At 38.5% G+C, this 22,193-nt stretch overlaps 4 protein-coding genes across 7 annotated transcripts; 3 read left to right on the forward strand and 1 right to left on the reverse strand.

Moving 5' to 3' along the window:
• The first annotated feature begins 1,020 nt into the window (after window positions 1-1,020).
• LOC306905444 (DNA-directed RNA polymerase III subunit RPC4) lies at window positions 1,021-3,844 on the forward strand. Of its 2 annotated transcripts, XM_079476056.1 has the most exons (10): window positions 1,047-1,138; window positions 1,600-1,756; window positions 1,841-1,887; window positions 1,960-2,099; window positions 2,180-2,301; window positions 2,596-2,698; window positions 2,796-2,846; window positions 2,910-3,037; window positions 3,174-3,326; window positions 3,405-3,844. In XM_079476056.1, exons 2-10 carry the CDS (start codon window positions 1,601-1,603, stop codon window positions 3,543-3,545), a joined length of 1,041 nt encoding a protein of 346 aa, XP_079332182.1. In that variant the 5' UTR covers window positions 1,047-1,138; window position 1,600; the 3' UTR covers window positions 3,546-3,844. The 2 variants fall into 2 exon arrangements, with proteins under 2 accessions (XP_079332181.1, XP_079332182.1); XM_079476055.1 differs by having other exon boundaries at window positions 1,021-1,138; window positions 2,796-3,037.
• tfam (transcription factor A, mitochondrial) lies at window positions 3,713-6,272 on the reverse strand. 2 transcript variants are annotated; one of them, XM_079476059.1, is made up of 7 exons: window positions 6,004-6,264; window positions 5,335-5,462; window positions 5,182-5,252; window positions 4,958-5,107; window positions 4,741-4,836; window positions 4,495-4,551; window positions 3,713-4,411 (listed from the first exon to the last, which is right to left on the reverse strand). In XM_079476059.1, exons 1-7 carry the CDS (start codon window positions 6,084-6,086, stop codon window positions 4,151-4,153), a joined length of 846 nt encoding a protein of 281 aa, XP_079332185.1. In that variant the 5' UTR covers window positions 6,087-6,264; the 3' UTR covers window positions 3,713-4,150. The 2 variants fall into 2 exon arrangements, with proteins under 2 accessions (XP_079332185.1, XP_079332184.1); XM_079476058.1 differs by having other exon boundaries at window positions 3,777-4,411; window positions 5,176-5,252; window positions 6,004-6,272.
• A 3,621-nt stretch (window positions 6,273-9,893) lies between these two features.
• Window positions 9,894-13,230, forward strand: ube2d1b (ubiquitin-conjugating enzyme E2D 1b). The gene is made up of 7 exons (XM_079476841.1): window positions 9,894-10,152; window positions 11,612-11,675; window positions 11,766-11,797; window positions 12,073-12,150; window positions 12,222-12,327; window positions 12,447-12,540; window positions 12,730-13,230. The coding sequence occupies exons 1-7, from the start codon at window positions 10,129-10,131 to the stop codon at window positions 12,773-12,775; spliced, it is 444 nt and encodes a 147-aa protein (XP_079332967.1). The 5' UTR covers window positions 9,894-10,128; the 3' UTR covers window positions 12,776-13,230.
• Window positions 13,231-13,461: 231 nt separating this feature from the next.
• On the forward strand, window positions 13,462-21,937 carry ipmkb (inositol polyphosphate multikinase b). Of its 2 annotated transcripts, none has more exons than XM_079476839.1 (6): window positions 13,462-14,463; window positions 15,780-15,865; window positions 15,957-16,053; window positions 16,395-16,567; window positions 18,649-18,730; window positions 18,811-21,937. In XM_079476839.1, exons 1-6 carry the CDS (start codon window positions 14,322-14,324, stop codon window positions 19,323-19,325), a joined length of 1,095 nt encoding a protein of 364 aa, XP_079332965.1. In that variant the 5' UTR covers window positions 13,462-14,321; the 3' UTR covers window positions 19,326-21,937. The 2 variants fall into 2 exon arrangements, with proteins under 2 accessions (XP_079332965.1, XP_079332966.1); XM_079476840.1 differs by having other exon boundaries at window positions 13,531-13,820.
• The last annotated feature ends 256 nt before the right edge of the window (window positions 21,938-22,193 follow it).

The following is a 22,193-nucleotide window of genomic DNA, read 5'->3' on the forward strand; positions in this document are numbered from 1 at the left end:
AGTTTAATGTTGAGATTTCCACTCAGCTTTAAATCTTCCCGTCTTGACGATAAACCCGCAAAACTTACGTACTCGTGCACGTGAGAGCTCAGAGGCGAGAGACGCAGCGGCATTTGATGACGTCATGCGCCTCCTAACGGCAGGGATAATCACAATATTCAAACAACATATAAACTATATTTTTATGGGCGAATAAAAAGGAGCTAACGTCGGACCAAAATGTAAGGTTTACAGGGCAGTTATAAAATAAATGAGCCAAGTTTAAATGTTCATATACTAATGATTGTAAAATGTTTGATTGTGTGGTGAATTTCTATATTTTACATGGCAAATATTATATTCATAAACAAATATTTGTCAAATCTGCACTTAACTGCAATCTATTTTTGTGAGAATTGGAGAAATTTATGCAGACGTTTTTTCAACTTAATATCCCGCCTGTTTTGCAGTGTTTTTATGGATGCTCTTTTTGTGTATTTAGAATTTGACCATAGGAAAGATTGTTGTTTTCTCTCTTCTTTCTCTTCCTCTTTATATGGTCTATTGTCTATAATATTGTTACTTTCAAAGATTTCTATTAATAAAAATGTAAACAAATTAAAATCACAATGATCAAACATTCAACTTGAGTTTTTTTATTAAACAAGTTTCACATTGGGGCTGTACAATTACAATCTTCACACTCTCAGGTTTTGCTACTGATTTACCTTTGTAAACTTTTGAGACACGACCGTGTGTTTCATTCCAGTTTTCCTATAGGTTACATCTTTGTATTTATTATTATAAATGTGAACATGTTCTCGACTGTATCGTCGCACGTCATGTAAAGCATTTAAGAAAGAATGTTGTGTAGCCTACATGTACACACAAATCATTTTCCTTGATTCTTTCCCATACACACAACTAAACGATACCACAAAAACATCAAATGAAAAGTATAATGTATATATATATTTAATATTAATGTAACTTTCTCATACAGTTAACACATAATAGTAAAGAGCGTGTAGTGTTCGTTTTATGAGTCTGTCATGTTACCGGTGTGAGTCGCGGTCACGTGACATACTCTCAAGGCGCACGTAGCCGTTAGCTTGGCTAATCTTACAGATGCGTCTTAATGCGTTTGCACACACTTCAAGTACGTATAGTCTTTATTTACCTTTATACCTACAGATAACAACAGTGTCGCGTCATTTTTGTATATTTCCACACCCTTGTAAGCCTCATCGAGTCGTGTTAAATGCTTTGTTGTATTAGCTGTGTTGACAAACAGGGAGGCGCGCGCAGCGTCCGTACAGTTTGAAACGTATTATAGTCACATAAACCATCAGGTTAGTTCGCTGCCTACTGAAAAAATACAACGACAGCCATTATGAACCATCAGATGTTTACCAATAAGACCAGTACAACATGACTTTATGGCGTAGGTCAGGAGTTAATGGTGCTCTAACGGTTCATATGCACCAAATAACATCACACCGACAGAGACTCTTATAATTTCCATTGAGATCAGTGTTTCATCCATTGACATTTGTTCCTTTCAGCTGTGATGTTTATAGACTATGTTTCTCTTGAACATGTGTCTTTGTTTTTTGTCAGGATGTCTGATCATGGCGATGGGGATCTAGAACCGAGTTTCAGGTCATCATTTGCTCCGGGTAGAGGACTTCCGGGTCGGATATCACTGAATCCCCCTCCACCGGGCAGATTGACCTCCCTGCGCTCCAGAGATCTCACCCTGGGTGGATTTAAGAAGGTTGAATTATCCAGATCATAGATCATATATCATGTTAATGGACCTGCAACATTAATTGACGCACCAATTATTTTCTCTCTACAGAAAACTTTCGTACCAAACGTCAACTCTGTGCGCAAAACTAAAGATGAGTAAGTGTTATAGAAACACATTTTATTTGTTTTCAGGTTGGGTAACTCACCTGTAACTCTGTCTTTCTGGAGGTTACAGGAGGAGACCCATACTGCACCAAAGAAGGAGAGAAAAGACAGACAGAGAGAAAGACGACGACGGGAAAAACCCCAGACGATTCAGTCTCACTCTATATTTGAACAGGGTCCTGCAGACACCTACAGAAAACCAGGTACGTTTACACATCACTGACTCACAGAGAAACAACCAGAAAGAATTACATTTCACTCGCGTCTGGTTCCTCACCTGCAGGTAGTTGGGGAGGCTCGAACCCGAGCAATTGTGATCCTGCACTAGTCACCAAGTGCTTTAAGAAGGAGAAGATCAATACTAAAGATGATGATGCAATTTTACAAAAACTCCAACGAGATGATGTAAGTCACAATAACACATTGACCCTGATGTACATCTGCATGAAATGAACGTTTGTGGATATTATTGTAGAACTCCTTCAGGGAAACACACTGGAAAATAAATATTGAAGACTCATTCTTTTGATTCCAGCTGATTAGAAATCTTTACATGAGTGAGAAATTAAAGTATAAACGGATATTGAAATAAGGGCTTAACCATTGAATAAGTTTCAATTGGAAATAAAAGAGAAAACTGCTTTTACCATTGGAATTTGCATTTAAAGAGTTTATTTTTTTTCTCGTTTAATGAAATAGTTTTTGGATGATCCCGGGTTAAAAAACGACCCAACGCAGAGACCAATAAGGCTTCCACTTCATCAGGCGTGCAACTTTTTGTCCACAGACGCAACTAATACATGTAAGTGACTGTTTTTCCAGTGGTTTTAGGATGTTAGTTCTTATGCGATTTTTATTTTAACCGAAGCACCGGATCCAAGACATTGTGGTTTTTACAGTTAAAGAAGAGACAACATCCGACGTCCTGAAATCATCCAGAACAGCGAGAGGTGCGTCTGTGTCCCCACAGCAGCCAACGGTTCGAGAACTGTTTGAGCAGCTTTGTGTTTCAGAGAAGGAAGAGCTGCTGTTCATTCAGCTTCCTGATGTCATACCAGGTCAGCCAAAAAACAGCAGCAGCCCAGAGAAGAGGAGAAACGAATATGTCAAGCCCACAGACAAACGCTCGCCGCATGTTAAAGTAGGATATGCTCATACTGCGCTACTGAGATTTCACAGATGTACCTTTTACTTGAAGGCAAACTTCATTTACAGTTTAATATCAGTTTCAGTGTTCTTGTGACAGGTTTTGATGCTGTGACGTCTTCATTCCTCAGGATCAGACTGAGAAGACCCGTATGCCTGTATTGTCTGACTTTTCCGAGGGTCTGATTGGAAAACTACAAATAAGAAGGTCCGGTAAAGTTCAGCTGCTCATGGGAAATGTAACGTTAGATGTCTCTGAGGGAACCGCCTTCTCTTTCCTACAGGTGAGTCCAGCCGGACGTTGTTTATTTATAGCATAAATGTCGTTTACATTAAAAAGCTGATGATGTTTGCATCTGCAGCAACTGGTGTGTGTGCGGCTGTCGGAGGGTCGCACTGGAGACATGACCGTGCTGGGAAACGTAACGCACAAGCTGGTGTGCTCACCTGATTTTGAAACCTTTCTGCAAGAGGTCAAGTCCAGTTCCCACACAAAGTCCTGAATTTATTCCACAAATAATATTTCATATGATTGTGTAAATAATGTCATGTTTTAAATGAGCTTTTGTTTACTGAGCTCGCAAGTAGCAACTCATGGTTTGTTGCTTATATTTAAAAATGAGCCTATAGGCTTCAGTTCAAGTCCAACCAAAACGTCCCATTGAAACAGAAAACTTCTCCCCTTAAATAATTTCATGTGGTCTTTAAGAAAGAAACCATAGAGGAGATGAAATGCTGTTGTAAATACTTATTGTTTTTATAGAAAATGTAAATGTTTATTTTGCAAGTAAAGATATCGTACAAAAGCTGCTGTTTTCTTTTTGGAAAGCATGATACACAACTCACTGTGGGAGACAAAAAGCAAAACTGATTCATGTTAAGAGACAGACTTCAGAAAGCAGTATAACACTACATAAGCGGTCACAGTTACTCGAGATCTAAAGTATTTTGGACACAATACTGTACTTTAAAGCTGCGAGAAAACGGTTTATTGAAAATAGGGGGACCTCCTAGAACCTTCATGCTTGAAACACTAGAGGTGCTTTAATGGAAAGAAGAGTCTTTATTCAGGACAGAACTGGCCTTTATACAACTCAAAACACACACCTCACTTCTTGGTGCTCTTCACAGACTTTTTTGCAGCTGCTCCTGAATCAGTCTTCTTCACAGAAGTTTTCTTTTTCGTGGCTTTTGCCTTTAACACTGTGACGTTGGATTTCTTTCTGTCTATGGTGGATGTGGCTTTCAGGGATCTCCTCTCCTTTCTCCGAACAAGATCGTCTCTTCCGATCTCCGTCATGTGCTCCTCCCATGATTTCATTTCGTTTTTGTAGCGGACTTTGTCGTCTTCTGCCAGCTGTGTGTAAATCTGAGAAAGAAGCAGCGGTGTGAGATACAGCCTACTGATGCTCATCTGAAAGGGAAGATCAGGGCTGTTCAGGTGAAACTCACTTGCTTCTGCGTGATGTTGAGGCTTTTCCAGTCAACTGTTAGTGATTTCATCTTTCCCTGCGAGGAGAAATGACATTCAACACACTTGAGAGCTTGAGACCATATCTTGAAATTGAGATTATTCATGCTAGTCATATTTCTATGACTTTTTACTGATATTTCCAGGTAAGCCATTACGCTGGGAAATTTAAAGCGACTTGAGTAATATTACGGCAAATATGATCTTCGCAAAAAAATGATATTCACCTGCATAGTAGCTCCTCGTGCTTCCTCAAAGTGCTCCGCCATAAAGATGTTGAATGCACTCCGAGGCCGTTTGGGCTTGCCAAGAGTATTCAGCTCCTAGATTTAAAACAATATTCCTTCACCATAAAGCAGCGGTTCCTATAGAATTACTCACGTTTAAGAAGAAAACTGAAGTGTTCTCATTACTGGTACGTGACTGAATGTGAGTGGCACTTGCCTTCTTTTTCCTGATGGCTTTTCGTTTGGCGAGCTTCTGTTTTCTCTCCTCCGCGATAGCAGCAGACTGTGCAGGGGTGAGCTGGGCTTTGTATTCCTGCAGAGCAAGCTTGTACAGCTCTCTCGATGCCAAAGACACTTCCTGAAACGGCTGCAGGTACACTGAATCAATGACATACGTCTGTTCATACACAAACATTCAACAGTCATCAAACTCACATGTACCTGCTTCTGATCAGGAGTTAGGCCTCTCCACTGCTGTGCTATCTTTCGGACAATATCCACATTTTTTGTTCCTGAATTAATAGGTATATTTTCATTTCACACAGAAATGCAAGGTAACATTGCATACGTCAGCAGCTTCAGTAATCAGAATACCTGGGTTTTGTCTGGTGAAGGTGGGCTGCATGTCCTGCACATATTTCATATACGCTGTGAGGGGTCTCTTGGGTGGATCCCTGGCTGAGGTGCTAAAAGTCTTTATCACCGGAACGACACATGAACACCTACACTTGCAAAACAACAGATTATCATGAATCTTTCCTTATGAAATATACTGTACTCACTGCTATAGGACCAGAGCTGCAGTGTCAACGCTTTACATTCATTAACCATATGCAGTAAAAATTTGAATAATTATGTTTGGTGCTGCAATGTTGTATATCCATGAAATTGCTCTGTGAAATTAAAATGTCCACAAAATGATGTAAACATTCCTTATTCGGTGAGTATCGTCCATTTACATTAGCAGACGCTTTTAACAGAAGCGATTTAACAAATATGGGAAAACAATAGAAGCAGCATGTGCAACAAAAGAACAACAATGCAAAGATAAAAGCATCTGCCAAATGCGTACATGTAAATATCATTTACATGCATAGAAACATGCACCCCCGTGTAAGGTTAGCGCCGTAAGTTACATAGAAGCATTCGTGAGTTTTGGACAATACAAGAAGTTACTTGTGCAGTTTTATTATAAACACAATACTGTCGGAACCCTTTTGTGAAAGACACGTGTGAGTAATGTTAGAGCTAAAGCTCGCTCACCTCACAACAGACGCGCTCGAGAACAGTCCCGCTGACTTTAACAAAACATGAGCACCGACTGACAGTAAGCTGAATGGAGCCATCGTGCACCTGCTGTCACTATCCCAGCAATGTCGATCAAGTGTTTACTGTATAAAAAAAGAATAAGAGTTTCCTTAAATAAACTGTTATGTTTAGGAATAATCGTGTCTCCTACACTAAAGGCGCCATTCAGCGCGGCGGACAGAGCTAACGCGAAGCATCATGGGAAAAATATCCCTCAAAAATTCAGAGAGGTACTTTCATCAAATGATTGTTAGGACAGACTGCGTAACTGTGCCAATAAAGATGAACGCAAACTTAAACTTAAAAAAAACGAACAAATATTTACAATGAGAAAGAAGAAAAACACTTTGATCACGAAAACAATAAACTCAGTTGAAAGAATGTGACGTGATTTTCAAATAAACTGCTTTATTCTTAACAACTTTCTACGTTTTATTTTATGCAAATTATAGTTTATGAATTCACTGCTATATTTTTCTCAAGTTCTGGCACAAATGGGCTTATTGTGGAATAAATGTTAGATTGGGGACGGTTAGTATGTATTTACAATGGATGTTTGACAAGAGCAGATGTTAACCCCTGGGCGTAAATCACCTTTAGATATTACTCTAGTGTCAGAAAGCTAGGAAATGTGAATGGAATGTAAGTAAACAAAGTACAATGGGAAGTCATCGCTATCCTATATGGTGTAAAATTGGTGTGGATCTTATACAAACCTTGGTGGAGAGAATTCCAAGATGGAAATTGAATCCACCCAACTGGGAGCTTTTAAATGAAGTGTGCCATAACAGTATGTGTGAAATGGTAGATGATATTGAAGGAATTGAAGAGTTAAGTAAGAAAATAAGTGAAGTGATAAGAAATACAGCAGAGGAAAAAAGAAAACTATAAATAGGAAAAAAGCAGTACTGTGGTGGAATGAAGCGTGTGGTAAAGCAGTAAGTGAAAGAAATAAAGCATGGCACAGGCAATAGTGAGGAGAGAAGTAAGACAAGCAAAAAGTTGTAATAGAATTGGGGAAGAAATTGAAATGAATGAAGTCTGGAATATGATAAGGAAGATGGGAGGGGTTCAGAGAAATAACAACGTTCCAGATTTAGTAAATTTTCTTGTGGAAAGAGGGACTTTTAATGAAATTGTAATGCTTGAATTGACGGAAAAATGTATAACTTGATTCTGAGTTTCTCGTTTGGAAGAATGGTTCAAGTAAGAGTAGGGACTGCTTTTTCTCAATTGAGAATGGAACTCATGTGAGCAGTCCTATTCTTTTTAATTTAATTATTAATGACATATATCATAACGTTGAGACTGGAATAGAAAGATCATTGTATGCGGATGATGAAGCATTATGGAAATAGGAGCGAAATGTTCCATTTGTGGAAAATAAAATGCAAAAAGCAGTGAATGAGGTGGAAAATTGGCCGAATCGTTGGGGGTTTCATTTTTCTGAGGCAAAAACACAAGTTTTTACATTAGAAAAATACATGCTTGAATGTCAAAATGTATGGTTAACAGCTGGAACAAGTTAATATAGGGAGATTTTTGGGAATGTGGATGGACTCTTAATTAAATTTTAGAATACATATTCAGAAATGTATAGAAAACTGCAAAAAAGGAATAAATGTATTAAGGTGCTTGTCAGAAGCTGAGTGGGGAGCAAGCTGTCAGTTATTGATATGAGTTTATTGTGCAGTGATTAGGTCAAACATAGATTATGGTACTGCACTTTACAGTTCTGCGAACAAAACATTACTTAAAAGATAAAGATAATACAAAATCAAGCTTAGCGCATTTGCTGTGGTGCATTTAGATCTTCTCCGGTAGCTGCAAGTGGAAGTGGAAGTGGGAGAATTGCCTCTAGAACAACGTAGGTTCCAGTTGAGATTAAGGTACTGGTACGGTGTAAAGGGACATCTGGAAAACCATCCATCTAGAGTCATTCTGAAGAATTGTTGGGAATATGAACATAAAGAAAAACTCATTTTGATTGGGTAGAAAGGAAGGAGGAACAGCTTGGAGTTGAAATTGCTCCTTCTGTTGCTATACCAGCTATTCCCCCTTGGTTGTTCCCTACACCACCTATAGATTTACAAATTCACAAAACAATGAAAAAACAAGAGATGAACATTATGAATTAGTAGTTCAACAGTATATAATTAAAGAATATTATTCTGTATAACAGGTTTTGACTGATGGGTCCAAGGAACCAGAGACTGGAAGAACAGCAGCAGCAGTATATATTCCCACTTTTAAAATAAAAATTGCAAAAAGATAATCAGATCATGTGTCAGTTTTTCCTACTGAATTTTTAGCTATCATACTACAGTGGATCAAACAAGTTCAACCAGAAAGAGCTGTGATATGTAGTGATTCAATGGCTGCGCTCGCTAGTCTACTTCTGAAGCCAAGCCAGACTTAGTATTTGAAGTTTTACAAAGTTTCTTTAGAATAAGGCAGTGTAGGATAGAGAGGTTAATTTCCTCCTGCACGTGTGGGTGTGGGTGTGGATGGAAATGAAGGAATAGACTTGCAAACAAAGAAAACATTAAATCATCCACAAGTAGAAATTAAGTTAGCTTTAAGTAAAGATGAATTCAAGAAAGTGATATCATTTGAAGTAAGTAAGAAATGGCAAAAGTTATGGAATAGTGGGTCTAAAGGCAGACATCTTTTCCAGATTCAGGAGAATGTTTAAATGAGAGAAAAAGATATGAAAATAAGAAGAAGGATGTCATTATTTCAGGACTAAGAATTGGACATACGGCATTAAACTATAGTCTTTTTAAAATAGGAAAGCATGAATCGGGAAAGTGTGACAAATGTGGAGAATTAGAGACAGTGAGGCATATTCTTAATGAGTGTTCTGTATATGAAAGATAGAGATTAATTCATAGAATTATGGTTGGGAGTTGATCATATTTCTTTAAAAGTATTGTTAGGAAACGGGTCAAGGCAATTAAGAGTACATGAAATACAAATGTATGTACACCCCACACTCCAGATCAGTAGATGGCGGTCATGCTCCTTTTCGTTGGTTTGCCAAACCGCCATAAAACACCAGAAGAAGAGACCCATAGGAACATCGACTTCCTTGTCAGGGAGCTGTCAATCAAAAACGCATTAGACTATCGTCATAAAGTGACCCTAAGTCCCGCCCATACGAGAGAAGGCGAAAGAAAACTCGAGAAGCGAAGCGCAAATTAAAAATCTAGCAGTTTATTCAAAAATTATTATTTGCGAAAACGAAATTTAGAAAATTATTTAAAAAAAAGAAGTTTATTTGAAAAGCATTCTTGTAATTGAGTATATTTTCATTATCGAAGTGTTTTTTCTCTTTCTCATTGTATATATTTGTTAGTTTTTTTAAGTTTGCGTTCATTTTTATTGACTCTAACATAATCCCATAATATTCACAGATATAGGATGAGGATGCTGTTTCCAAATCCGTAATCATACCAGTGCTTAGTAAGTACTCTTTGTTTTTATTTATGCATTTGTATTTATATTTACTTTAAGATTCCGACATACATATTTCATACGAAAGAGACAGTACTACACTACAAGCCATCACAGTATAACCCTAATTATACCCATCTTAATATAATTTACAGTAATGTTAAAATAATAATGATTACATATTAGAATATTACATGCTTAAATATTTGAACATATCTTTAATATTTCACATAACTGAGCTCATCCTTCTTAAATAACAATTAAGATATATATTTATATTTAATTTATTTCACTCTACAGGGATTGAGATCAATCAAAATATTATATTTTTTTGTTACAAAACAGACAACATTTTTGTTCAAATGTCAAGTATCCTTTACTATCGCCCCACTCAATACAAAACGACATTTATTTTGTTTTTCTTCGCCCTTAAAAGGGACTTTTGTTTTGTCTTTCTCAGCTCCGCACCGGAAGTGAGAGGTCGCTGAGCTACAGCTGTCTCTCTTTCAGTCACACTCGATTTTAAACTCAGGGAAACACACTGTTGCTGAGGTTTTCGTAGCAATAATATCGCAGAGATACTAATATCGCGTAAATCTGGGGCGCCACACACAGTAAGGAAGCATGGCATTAAAGAGAATACAGAAGGTAAAAGCTTTGTTTTAAAATTGCCAAAATATTTCCTTTAGCATGACAACGGTAGCCAGATTTTTGGTTAACCTGCTAACGCTGTTTATTTCAATATCACGATATAAAACGCCATCTATATTTCTAGCTGGTAGAATTATATTTTTGGTTTATGTTATCACTGTATATTATGTTGGAGTGTTTCGAAATATTGTTTAAATTTATTATGTCGACGACGAAACGAGTGGAATGTAGCATTACTGGCTAACTAGCACCGTTTCTCCTTTTAACCATAACCAGTTTGGAGTTTACAGGTGACTATTTAAATGAAGATGCTGTATTTAATGTCCTTAACAGCCAGTAATATTGACTTAACCAGAACGTCAGTCGTCGCTTGTATATTGTTAACCGCAATGTTGTGTTTGTGTGCTAGCCTATCCGTCATACACTTGTACTTCTATAAGACTAACAATCATATAAATGAGTCGTTTTATTGTATCAAAACTCGTGCATTCAACACTTATGCGAGAGAATGTACCGAAAGTAGTCATTTCTAACATTACACTTGCGGTAGGGTGTGTTATTGTGTGTTCATGGTTCGAGAAGGCCTCGAGTTGAACAAAGACAGAGAGTCTGCTCATGAGCAGCAAATCATTTCATTCACTTCAACAAATCACTTTTGTGTTCTTTGTTAAAATCTCACAGTTGATGTTTCGAGTGACTTTTGGCTAGAGTTGATTTGGTCTAGTTTATACTGAATCTGCCCAATTGGCGATGTCGTTTCCGTTGTGTTTGACACGAAGCAAGCAATATAACCTGATTCTCAGAAGCTCCAGAATGACGCCATCAGTTAGACAGTTTCTGTTTCGCAACACTGTGATGCACATCGCAAACATCCTTCACATTGGCCGAGGACGTGTAATCAAACCGTGTACATCTTTTAAAATGAGCCCATGTTTAGAGGATTAATGAATTTCTTAAATGTCCTCATTTATATTACTTCATTAACAGCTTAGTAAACTAAATGATTCTACCAAAGTTAACCAATTTTGATATGGACACATTTTGGGTGTCTTTCGTCACTTTGCATACTTCGAGCTGTTATATATAATCTTAGAGGAAAACCTTTAAAAAGTTAGGTTTAGTTAGTAAAACAATGCACAAACTGTTTAAAATAAAGTATTAAAAACTTTCTGCTTGCCAATTATCTAAAAAAATATAATGTTAAATATATACAACAATGACCTCAGGAGCCGCTGTTTAAAAATAAGAATAAAAGTGCAGTTGCTGTGGCTTTATTTGTTTGCTGGTGCTGTTTTCTATGTGTTTTATTTAATTACAATACTTTTTAAGTACTTATGTGTTTATAAACATTTATGTAAGAGATATAAAAATGTATAAAATTTTTTATGTACCACTGTATATACGGACATGAAACCTAATTTGCTAAACATAAGGTGACTATATTTATTTATTTTAGGAACTACAGGACCTGCAGAGGGATCCTCCCGCTCAGTGCTCCGCTGGACCTGTCGGAGATGACTGTAGGTTAACCGTCAGTATGTTTTACATGAAAACAGATAATATCTGACTCATTAGATTTTCAATAAACCTCCTCTTTCCTTTCTTCTTAGTGTTTCACTGGCAGGCAACAATAATGGGACCTGTAAGTATTTTCCTCATTGCCTCTCAGAAGTCTGTTTTGACTAATAATACTTTTGAAAGGTGATGTTTGCAATAAACATTTAGGAGTCATTTAAAAAAACAAGTAACCTGTTTGGGGAATAAACACTTGAGGCTGCCTGCTTTTCATTTAAGACAATGTCATTGAGTTACACGAGGATCGTATGGTGATTTTCCTAGCACCCCTAAAATGAAGAATCATTAGACGAAAACTAAACAGTGTTGAACAGCGCAAAACAGGTTTTTTTCTATTTATAGAGTGACAGCCCATACCAAGGAGGGGTCTTCTTTCTCACGATTCACTTTCCAACAGATTATCCCTTCAAGCCACCAAAGGTATTAAGGGTCACTTGCGTGCAGTGTTGTTATTAAATTGCATTTTGAGAACACCCTCCTCTTTTCAACAGGTAGCATTTACAACAAAAATCTACCATCCTAACATTAACAGTAATGGAAGTATTTGCCTGGACATCCTGAGGTCACAGTGGTCTCCAGCACTAACAGTTTCAAAAGGTACAGCGATCAGAAAAGATAGTTCTGCTGCTGTTTAGTGTTCATTTAGTTTCTCTTTCTTGTCATTTTCAGAAAATGGGATGTAGTGTTTGTCATCCTTGTTTTCCTCTCTTTCTCAGTTCTTTTGTCCATATGTTCTTTGCTTTGTGATCCAAATCCCGACGATCCCTTAGTCCCAGACATAGCACACATCTACAAATCAGACAAAGAAAAGTAAGTACATGCATTGAGAAAAAGTCTTGCTTGATATGTGGAATAGTGTAGAATCTCTCTTTAGTATTAACACTCATTGCTGTCTCAAACACCAACAGATTTACAACATATTTGAAATGATTGATGGTAGTTACACTAGGGAAAACTCTTGAGCCTTTTAATCCCATGACCTTGTTTGTTTTTCCGCAGGTACAACAGACTAGCAAGAGAATGGACTCAGAAGTATGCAATGTGAAGACTTAATGGACATTTTTTTAAAAGTCAAAAATCACTGTAAATTCTAGCATCTAAACCGTAAGATTAGGTTATATTATTAAACACAATGTACTGTTAACATTTACCATCTGAAATGACCAATAACAATAGCTGAACTAGAGTTTGTAAAGGGACTGTGCGCTGCACAAAAGACAATAATCTATTTATTGTTTTCTGTGCATTATGGTTACCCCCGCAGTGGTGTTGGGCACTTTGTTTTCTTATTTCATAAATCCTATTTAAGATTGGCATGATGTTATACAGCTGCGGTTAGCCCCACGAGAGGGCAATTAAGAAATTTAAAACCGTTTTATTGTATCGCTCATCTAACTGATTACATTTTCTTTTAGATATTTTTATTGTATAGTTAAGAGCAACTATACTGGATCTATTTTGTTGTTGTTTTTATTTTGCATTAAAATTTGTTTAAAAGTGTGCAGTTGTTTCAGATTTTTATATTCTCCATTATTTTATGCACATGACAGATTTTAGAATTAGAATTGTGAATAAATACCCGTTGGTTTATTAGTTCTTTGGCCTTTAGATTCAGTGACTCAGATTTAAGCATAACGTTTACCATGAACTTCATTTATGTACTTAAACTTGGAGCTGTTTGGAAGCTTCCTGAGTTTTGGATATATGTGATATTATTAATGAATTTGAAGCAGATTCTGATGACCTATGAGAAAAGCCCTGGTTAATATGTAACGCTTGTGTGCGTGCGCAATTTTAAACGCCGTCACAGATTTTGTTTGATGAACCAGACGCTAATTCTCTCGCATGTATTTACACAACGCGTTTGTAAACATAATTACCACGAACTTCCCTTAAGGATTTGACTGAGGAAAAGATTCCGCGGGGATTTTCCGCGGGGACATCATTATGTAAATGATCGTTGTCTCTCGGAGTTTACGTTCAGTACAGTTAGCGTTATCGGACTACAACCGAACATTCAGCACTATAAACAGACTTCACGATTAATGACGACGATTGCAGTAACGTTACGTTTGTCAACCCGGAAGTTGGTAAAATGACGTCGCCTCACACACACACACACACCAGTAACAGCAAAAACAATTTCTTCTAATAAACAAACAAACAAATCTTTCATTCTCCCGAACTGCCCTTCCGCTTGTGTTCGTGCGTCGTGACGTCACGCACAGCGTGCCTCTCGGGGACGCGCGTCGTCGCTCGCGGGGCGGAAACAAACAGCGCAGCGTTCGCAGAATTGCGTGTTCGACCTCCGAGAGTGGATATGACTAACTCCGCCAGAACATCGCGTCGATCTTCTTCCCGTCCACGCTGTGTGTCTGCCGTGTCGCGCCGATTACAGAGGGAGGAGTGTAAACATTTCTGAGGCGAGGAAGTGGGATGCGCCTCTCTCTCTGGTTATATGTTCACACGCGTGGGCGCCGTGACGGATGGCTCGCGATCGGTCAGCCCTATCGGTGACGCGTCGACAGTGTGCGATCAATATGTGAATGTGTGTAGCGGTGGATTGAAGTAAAGTCCCGTCGCGTCAGATAATGGACTCGCCCGTGGCGCTCGGGAGGCTGGAGGTCGCGCGTCCGGTACCGACCCCGGAGCGCGAGCAGAGCGCGCACCTGAACGGCTGCGTGCCGCTCTCTCATCAGGTGGCCGGACACAAGTACGGAGTGGATAAAGTGGGTCAGTACACGTTTAGATATCAATTGTCATGAACTTATATGGAGTAAGTTGTCACAGTGGCAGCCTCCCTATGAAACTAACGGTACCGGCTATGAACTCTCTCAAACATGTCAACCACTGGGACGCGGAAAGCATTCGTTACGCTGTTATTGCTGTACCGTTTAGTTTCGTGTTTTAATATCGTCCATGCAGGTTATGTACGGAAACACTGGACTCGGACCCGCACTCCATCATTACTGACCGTTCCGATGATGACATTTACACACAAACACAGCATTCAAGATATACATTAATCCCTGCGCGTGTGTCTGGATTGAACCCGTGACTACAGCAGCTCTCTTATTTACATTGTGTTGGATTTCTGCAGTCACTTTTGCATAATGCAACGGATCTCATTATAATCTGGACATCATGAAAGTTCACTACAGTTACAGTCTAGACGAATCATTTCATTACTGTATTCATGAAAGTCATCAGCAGCTGTGAGAATAACATTTTCCATTATTTTAATTGAAAAGTCAAATATTTGCTTTTAATAGTTCTAAAATAAGTGGAATTTTCCTAATATCAAACGATAAATCGCATCCAGAATATGTGTACTTTGCATATTCGTTTTCTATTTATAAACACATGCAAATATTTAAGAGAAATGTCAAATAAATAAACGTTTAAATGATCTAAATATAAATGAAGGTACAAAATGAATATGCACAGTACACAGACAGACATAAATTACGCAAACACAAACTTTTATTCTGTTTGACAGCCCTACCTAATACATCATCTACTTTCTGTTCTTTCATTTCTGAATGCCTACACTTAAGATATTTATAATTTGGCAAGGGAGAAATTTCTTCCCGCATTATTACACACTTGTCATAAATATATTGTTTTCTGCTCTTCTGTATAGTATTTAAACAGCTCTTTTTAAAGGGATGGGGAGAGTCTGACCTAAATCTCGAGCCTCACGGTCACCGTCTGACTGTAATCTCTAAATCCCGTCAGCCCAATTCTCACCGACATATAGGCCACCCGAGCGTCATGAACACACCCGGCCGTGATGTACCCGAGCGCTGTTTCTGTGAGCTTCTAACAAAGAAAACAGAGCATTCATTCATTGGGTTTTGTGAAATCATCTGTAGATTGTGAAACTACATCGGGGCGGATTCAATACCAATTCAGTTTTGTTTCATTTTAATTTCTTAGAAAAGGGTTCTGCCTAATTCATAACACATGACATTTTTCCTAATCTTATTTTAATGTTGATGAATTCATTGTAGATCACCATGCAGGTTATGCGATGTGGTTTTCCACAGGTATTTTGCAACATCCGGATGGTACGGTTTTAAAACAGCTGCAGCCTCCACCGAGAGGACCACGAGAGATGCAATTTTACAGCACCGTATGTGTTTAGCAATACAGATTACCTCTGTTTTTATAGGTTGATTTATCATAAAAATTATATTTTTATACATCTTTCTATTTTCTTCCAGGTGTATGCCGAAGACTGCTGTGACCAGTGTTTAGTAGACCTCCGACATCACCTGCCAACATATTACGGCACGTGGTCCTCACCTGAGACTCCCTCAGGTACAGTGAGAGCTCTGTGAATAGATAGCTGGACGGCTTAAAGTGACCGTTACAAGAGAAACACCCAAACAAAACTACTGCTGTACATTTCAAATTATCTAGACAGCAAAATAAACGCTTTCTTGTTTTACTAGATTTATTTATTACATTGTACTATCAAATAACAACAAAATCATTCACGCCGCATGTTCATGTATTTTATTGCTGATTTAAAATATGGCAGGCATTTCTAGAAGTTTGGGTAATGAAATGGGTTATAAAAGATGGAACTGCTGGAGTGTGTTCCCAAGACGAAAGAGATCTCTCTTGGATTTAGTGAGCTTGTCTGCTGTCCACCACAGACTCGTACCTGAAGCTGGAGGACGTGACGCGCAGGTTTCAGAAGCCGTGTATCATGGACGTGAAGATCGGACAGAAGAGCTACGATCCTTTCGCCTCACAGGAGAAACGAGATCAGCAGATCAAGAAGTACCCGCTGATGGAGGAGATGGGCTTTCTGCTGCTGGGGATGAGGGTATGTGTTTCTGCAGATGTTTACTAGTCTGAACAACAGGTCTCATTCACTCATAACTGCAGACATCAAGGGTGAATGAATAGGGAAGGAGCTGAACTTGAAGGGCAGGATTGGGCATCGCTGACGTACATTATTCGTATTTATATGTACATTTAAATAAGCATTAGCATAACCTCATTCTAACGTTGATGAATAATGAGTGACCATGTTTAGCTTTCCAAAACACAGCACAAACGTATAGAGAGGTATGCCAAAAAAGAACTTCACTGATAATGAATGAGAAGTTTTCCTGTCGGAGGTAGACGCTAGAAAAACTGTGTGCTGTTGACAGGTATAGCTGGTACAGATCAATAGGAAGCATGGGAGGTGGTAACACGGCCAGCTGATGTGATATGAGCGTCTGTGCCTATAATAGATTTTAGAAAAATTTAATATAATAGATTTTTCCCACCACCTACTTGGAGGTTACTTGAAGTGACGCCCACCTGTGATCTCGGGGCAGATTGATAAACCTTGACCTCATGCAGGTGAGACGTTTAATGTCACAGCCAAAATGCTTTCGGTGTGATGAGTTTAAAAAGGTTTTCACGGCATGAAATGACATGAAACAAAGCATTAATATTGAATTCAAATGAGCACGGCTTAAAGAGTTTGAGCATGTAGGAAAGTTTTGTGCATATAGTGAAATATTTCAAGCTTTTATTTCTTGAAATGTTGATGATTATGGCTTCCAGATAATGAAACCCCCAAATTCAGTGTCTCATAAAATTTGAATATTACATAAGATCAATAAAAAAAAAGATATTTTAAACAGACATGTTCTGAAAAGTATGTTCACTTCTATGCACTCAATACTCGGTTGAGTCTCCTTTTGCATGAATTACTGCATCAATGCAGCGTGGCATGGAGACAATCGGTCTGTGGCACTGCTCAGGTGTGATGGAAGCCCAGCTTGCTTTGATAGCGCCCTTCAGATCATCTGCATCGTGGGTCTGGGGTTGCTTCACGTCAAAGTCCCCTCCGTGACACTGTGAATTTTCTTGTTTGCTGGGCTGATGTGTTTTCATTTGAAGCAGTCATCAGGTTGTGTCAGACTGGAGGTGGTTGTTCTTCTGAATCATCTTTCCACCCTGTTGAAAAACCCAAATACTGCTCACAGGGTTTAAACCCTTTATATTTTCAGATCTGTAACCACTATAAAGTGTCTTATCTTGTGTGTGTGTTGGTCAATCTGGATGAGGATGAGTTGATCACACAGTGTGTCCCGTCCCATCAAACACACAAACATCCTCTAGAGTTATTCCAGCTCTCCTGAGAATCATGGGTGGACCTCTGATGTCTTTATCATCAGCTCATGATGGGTGAGGTTTACATGAACACTTCGTTTTGTTATGGTAGAGGAAATGGTGCAGTCAGAGATATGAGCCGGAGATATGTGCTGTCTGAACGTTCTTCATTTGTGCCACCACGTAATCTGTCAAACTGAGCATCATATACATCACATTGTCAACTGGTGGTTGGGAAATGAAGTATCGCGTTTCTGCATTAACATAAAGAAGTCATTCTTTCTGGCTGGTTTCTTTATTTGAACATTTGTAAGAAAATGATCAAGTGTGTACAACTGTTGTTTACCCCACGTTCCCTTTTAGTTTAAACGGAAAACGAATGGCTGGCCTTTTGCTGTGTGGAAGGATATTGATTTTGAAGGCTTTAGGACATCAGAGAGGGCAATGCGGTCGAGTTTGTGAATTGTTAATGGGGAACAGACAATGTTTAAATTCTGAGTCTCAGTCTTTCCCAGGCGTTTGTCTATCTGTAGATGAATGAAACAAACACAAGCATTACTCATAATGATTCTGCTGATTTGAGCGATACAGAAAGAATCTTAATAGCCTCTCTAAATATACACACGTTACAGTCTGAAACTGGCTGTTCTGTCCCATGAAATGCTGGAGAAGTTTATCTTGTGAGGTTGTTTTTTCTTGTTGATCTGATTGTAATGTCCTCACGTGTCCTCTGGAGGGAGAGCAAGACCTCTGAAGAGAATCTTCAAGAATGTTTGTGTGTGTTTTGTCTGGTAGGTGTATAAAACGGGCTCGGACAGCGTTGACACGTATGACCAGCATTACGGAAGAGGTCTGGGAAAGGAAACGGTCAGGGAAGGTGGGATGTCAAACTTTTCACACATTCTCACATTTTCTGTTGAAAGATTCATTTGACTCAGCATCGTCTCTGTGCTGCAGGTTTGTCCAAGTTCTTCTACAACGGCGAAGTTCTTCGCAAAGATGCCGTCACCGGCAGCATCCTCAAAGTCCAGAAGATCCTGGAGTGGTTTGAGGGTCAGAGTCAGCTCAGCTTTTACGCCAGCTCTTTGCTCTTCGTGTACGAGGGGGCGTGTCCGCCATGTGTCGTGCGCTCCGACGGCCCCCTCACGCCCAAGGCCTGCGAGCAGAACAATAACATCGCTCAGAGCCTCTCCGCCATGTTCTCCCTGCACAAGAAAGCTTGCGTCCGGAGCCACTATCAAGCCAAACAGGATAACAGTGTGTGGACGTCCACACAGCAGCCGAACGGCAACCGCGGTCGACGAGAGGAAGGGGAGGAGTCAAAGAGCGATGCGGGACAGGACACGGGCGGTGACGTGGAGGTTAAGATGATTGACTTTGCACATGTCTTCCCTAGTGACGGCCACGACCAGGGTTACATCTACGGCCTGAAGAACCTGCTGAAGGTCTTACGTCAGATTCTAGAGGAGTGATGGGGCTCCTTAAGGGCTTCTTGTGGTTGAAGGTATGAATTTTGTAGCCCCTCCCTCTAATCTGCACTACCTACACTATCAATCCAGTAACATGTTTGTCTAATATATGTGCTCTGGTCTTATAAAGGCTTTGTATAGTTGATCTTACTCAGGTAAATGAATCTCTTTTAAATGAAGCTCTTGTGTTATCTCGGCAGAAGAAGATATAAAGCTTCAAAAACTGTCAAAGTCAAGTGTACGAAGCCTCAGATATCCCGTACATGAGTTCCTGTGTCCCGAGCCGTCCTGTTTTATTAATGCTTTTTTAACCAATGTCATTGAAAAATAGGATTCTAATGTAATGAGTACTAAATATCTGAGGTTTCTTTATTCTAGATGCTGCCAAAATGACCCGCCTGTTCTCTGACCTGTTGAATTTGATCTCAGATTTTTTTAAAACCTCTAAATCTTTGTAAGTATGCTGATGTTTTGTGATTACTGATGCAATATGAATGAAATGTCAATGATGCCTGTGATTATTTCAGACTGTATGACCCTCATGGTACGTTTGCATTGCCAATGTTTCCATCAATATTGACTTTTAAAGAATGCTCGGTTCATTTATTTCCCATCTCATCCGTCCCAAGTGGTTTAAGTTTTTCTGTGGAAGCTGAAAGAAATGATCTCGTGTTGCTCTTTATATACGACGACAGTTCACATGAACGTTTAAACATTTAGAAAACTGTTGTTGTGTGAATTACTCCATTTTCTCTTTCATGGTAATCTGGCTTTAATGTGTGTTATTTCTGCCTTATCCTTGAACATCTGTGTTCCATTCGAGTACATATATTTCAGTACATGTGCACGCCGCTCTTGTCATTCATAAATTGGGGTTCATTTTAAATATTAAAAGCCATAGAATGCGAGACAAGAAAACAAAGAATCACTCTTGAAATGAATACATCTTGATTTTAGTTTTGATAATTATAATTAAAAATTTAAAATAGAACTTGTTTGATTTGTTAGTAACCATTTTCAACAATCTTTATGTTTAATTGATGTGTTCTTCGTATTATGAAACCATGACATTTTTCATCTGTTCGGGGTTTCAGTGCTCTTGAAACACTTTGAAATATCAAGCACTTTTACCATATTTAAGCCTGACAGAATTAGGAAAAACGAAATCTTCGATTATAAATGTAACGTTTTGTAGTTATACACACATTAAATCTGCTATACATTCCTCTATGTGAGTAAATTCTCTCGACTACAACTATCCAGTAATGAGGAAAGACTGGAAAACTCATGCAGATGAATTACTAAAATGTTGTGTGTGAATTATGTTAGTCCTTTGTAAATTCTCAGGCATTTAATATTTGAACACAATGGTCTTGTATGAATGAAATGCATGTATAGCAATCATTCATTTACATCTCAGAACTGATGTGTCATCAGTAAACATGGTGTTCCTTTTACATTTTTTGTCATCTGTGAAATCAGTTTTTTTTACCCCAGTTGTGATGGATGTTGTAAGACCCCCGATCGCAGCACAGCAAGTAACATTCTTCTGTTGAATAGCACAAAACTGTGAAAAAGTGCTTCTGTTTGTACCCATAAGGACAGATTTGCATGCAAGCATTGGTCCAAAGTGAAACGAAAAATATGCCTTTGTGCCTATGAGAGAGTAGTCTTGAATCTTTCTGCCATTCACAGTAGTGTTTTATTGTTAAATGAGAATCATGTCAACATCACCCAAATGCACAAGCTGTAAACCGACTCTGGGGTTCTACAGCAGTTTTTGGTTAAAGCCACAGTCAATAAACTGATGCATCTTGTTAATGTTCTGCCTGTACGGTTGCCTGGAAAGAGACACGTATTGAGACTATATATTGTGTGTGTATATATATATATATATATATCATTAGTTTCTCATGCATAACTCAATAATAATGTCATTTCTTCTTTATTTATGCACTAAAGTATAGTTAAAATATACTATCAGATGTGTACATTTCTATGTTTGGTATTATTTTTTGTAATTCTGATGGGTAACTACTGTGTGTTAGTGTGTAAAGCACTCTTGTGAACATGTCACGACTGGAGTCTCCTGTTGAATCCATGAAGTCTGAACACTCATGATGTCATTGCTCATCTTGACCAGATCCCTGGGTTTGTAGAATGTTTTTTTCTCATGTGGAAGGTGAATATGTGTCTCTGTATGCTTTACTGTTGAATATGGCGAGATATCCAGTATGAGCCTGGGTCAGTGATGTCTCAATGTACGGCCCGTTTTAAAACCCAGATTAATGCAAAAAGACAAAATTCAGCAACTAGAACTCATCATCATTACATTCAGACGGTCCAATATAATAAATTAATATTACAAATATATTCTAGATGTCAGCCAGTGGTTTCCCGGGCGGAAGAATCGGTCTGCCTCTGAACGAGGAATATTAAGAGGTTTTTTCATTAGAATCAATGGATCTAGTGCTTACTGACCTGTGTTTCACCCTCATCATACTCCAATGATTTACCACTTTTGAGATAGACATATAAGCGTAATATTTACCTGGATGGTTTTGGGTGTATATTTGGCTAACTTTCATTAATAAAAATCTATACTTAATATTCAAGGTTTTGTTTGCTGGTTTTTATTTGATAGAAAACATACATGCATTTCGGTTTAAGTATGAGCAGGGCCTCATTGAAGAAACACACCTGACTGAGGAACCATATATACCTTACCCTGCTTCATGACCAATGAATGAACAGATGGGCTGTGTCCAAAATCACACATGTGCTATCTGACACAACTTTCTAGTATAAAGAGTGCGAGTAGTTTGAATTTCCACGTTGCTGCGCGAGAAAAGTTTGATTCGGCTTCAATAT

Source organism: Barbatula barbatula (genome assembly GCF_947034865.1).
Source record: "Barbatula barbatula genome assembly, chromosome: 16".
NCBI classification, from domain to species: Eukaryota; Metazoa; Chordata; class Actinopteri; order Cypriniformes; family Nemacheilidae; genus Barbatula; species Barbatula barbatula.

Bases quoted from the DNA above. Each gene is read 5' to 3' on its own strand.
- LOC306905444 (XM_079476055.1), top strand. From the start codon at position 1,601: ATGTCTGATCATGGCGATGGGGATCTAGAACCGAGTTTCAGGTCATCA. The intron at 2,302-2,595 runs GTAAGTCACAAT...TTAATGAAATAG, and splicing joins AAAAACTCCAACGAGATGAT to TTTTTGGATGATCCCGGGTT. The intron at 3,038-3,173 runs GTAGGATATGCT...TTCATTCCTCAG, and splicing joins AACGCTCGCCGCATGTTAAA to GATCAGACTGAGAAGACCCG.
- tfam (XM_079476058.1), bottom strand. From the start codon at position 6,086: ATGGCTCCATTCAGCTTACTGTCAGTCGGTGCTCATGTTTTGTTAAAG. The intron at 4,837-4,957 runs GCAAGTGCCACT...TTTTAAATCTAG, and splicing joins AAGCCATCAGGAAAAAGAAG to GAGCTGAATACTCTTGGCAA. The intron at 4,552-4,740 runs GTGAATATCATT...TTCTCCTCGCAG, and splicing joins CACGAGGAGCTACTATGCAG to GGAAAGATGAAATCACTAAC.
- ube2d1b (XM_079476841.1), top strand. From the start codon at position 10,129: ATGGCATTAAAGAGAATACAGAAG. The intron at 11,798-12,072 runs GTAAGTATTTTC...TTCTATTTATAG, and splicing joins AGGCAACAATAATGGGACCT to AGTGACAGCCCATACCAAGG. The intron at 12,151-12,221 runs GTATTAAGGGTC...TCTTTTCAACAG, and splicing joins ATCCCTTCAAGCCACCAAAG to GTAGCATTTACAACAAAAAT.
- ipmkb (XM_079476839.1), top strand. From the start codon at position 14,322: ATGGACTCGCCCGTGGCGCTCGGGAGGCTGGAGGTCGCGCGTCCGGTA. The intron at 16,054-16,394 runs GTACAGTGAGAG...TGTCCACCACAG, and splicing joins CTCACCTGAGACTCCCTCAG to ACTCGTACCTGAAGCTGGAG. The intron at 18,731-18,810 runs GTGGGATGTCAA...TCTGTGCTGCAG, and splicing joins AAAGGAAACGGTCAGGGAAG to GTTTGTCCAAGTTCTTCTAC.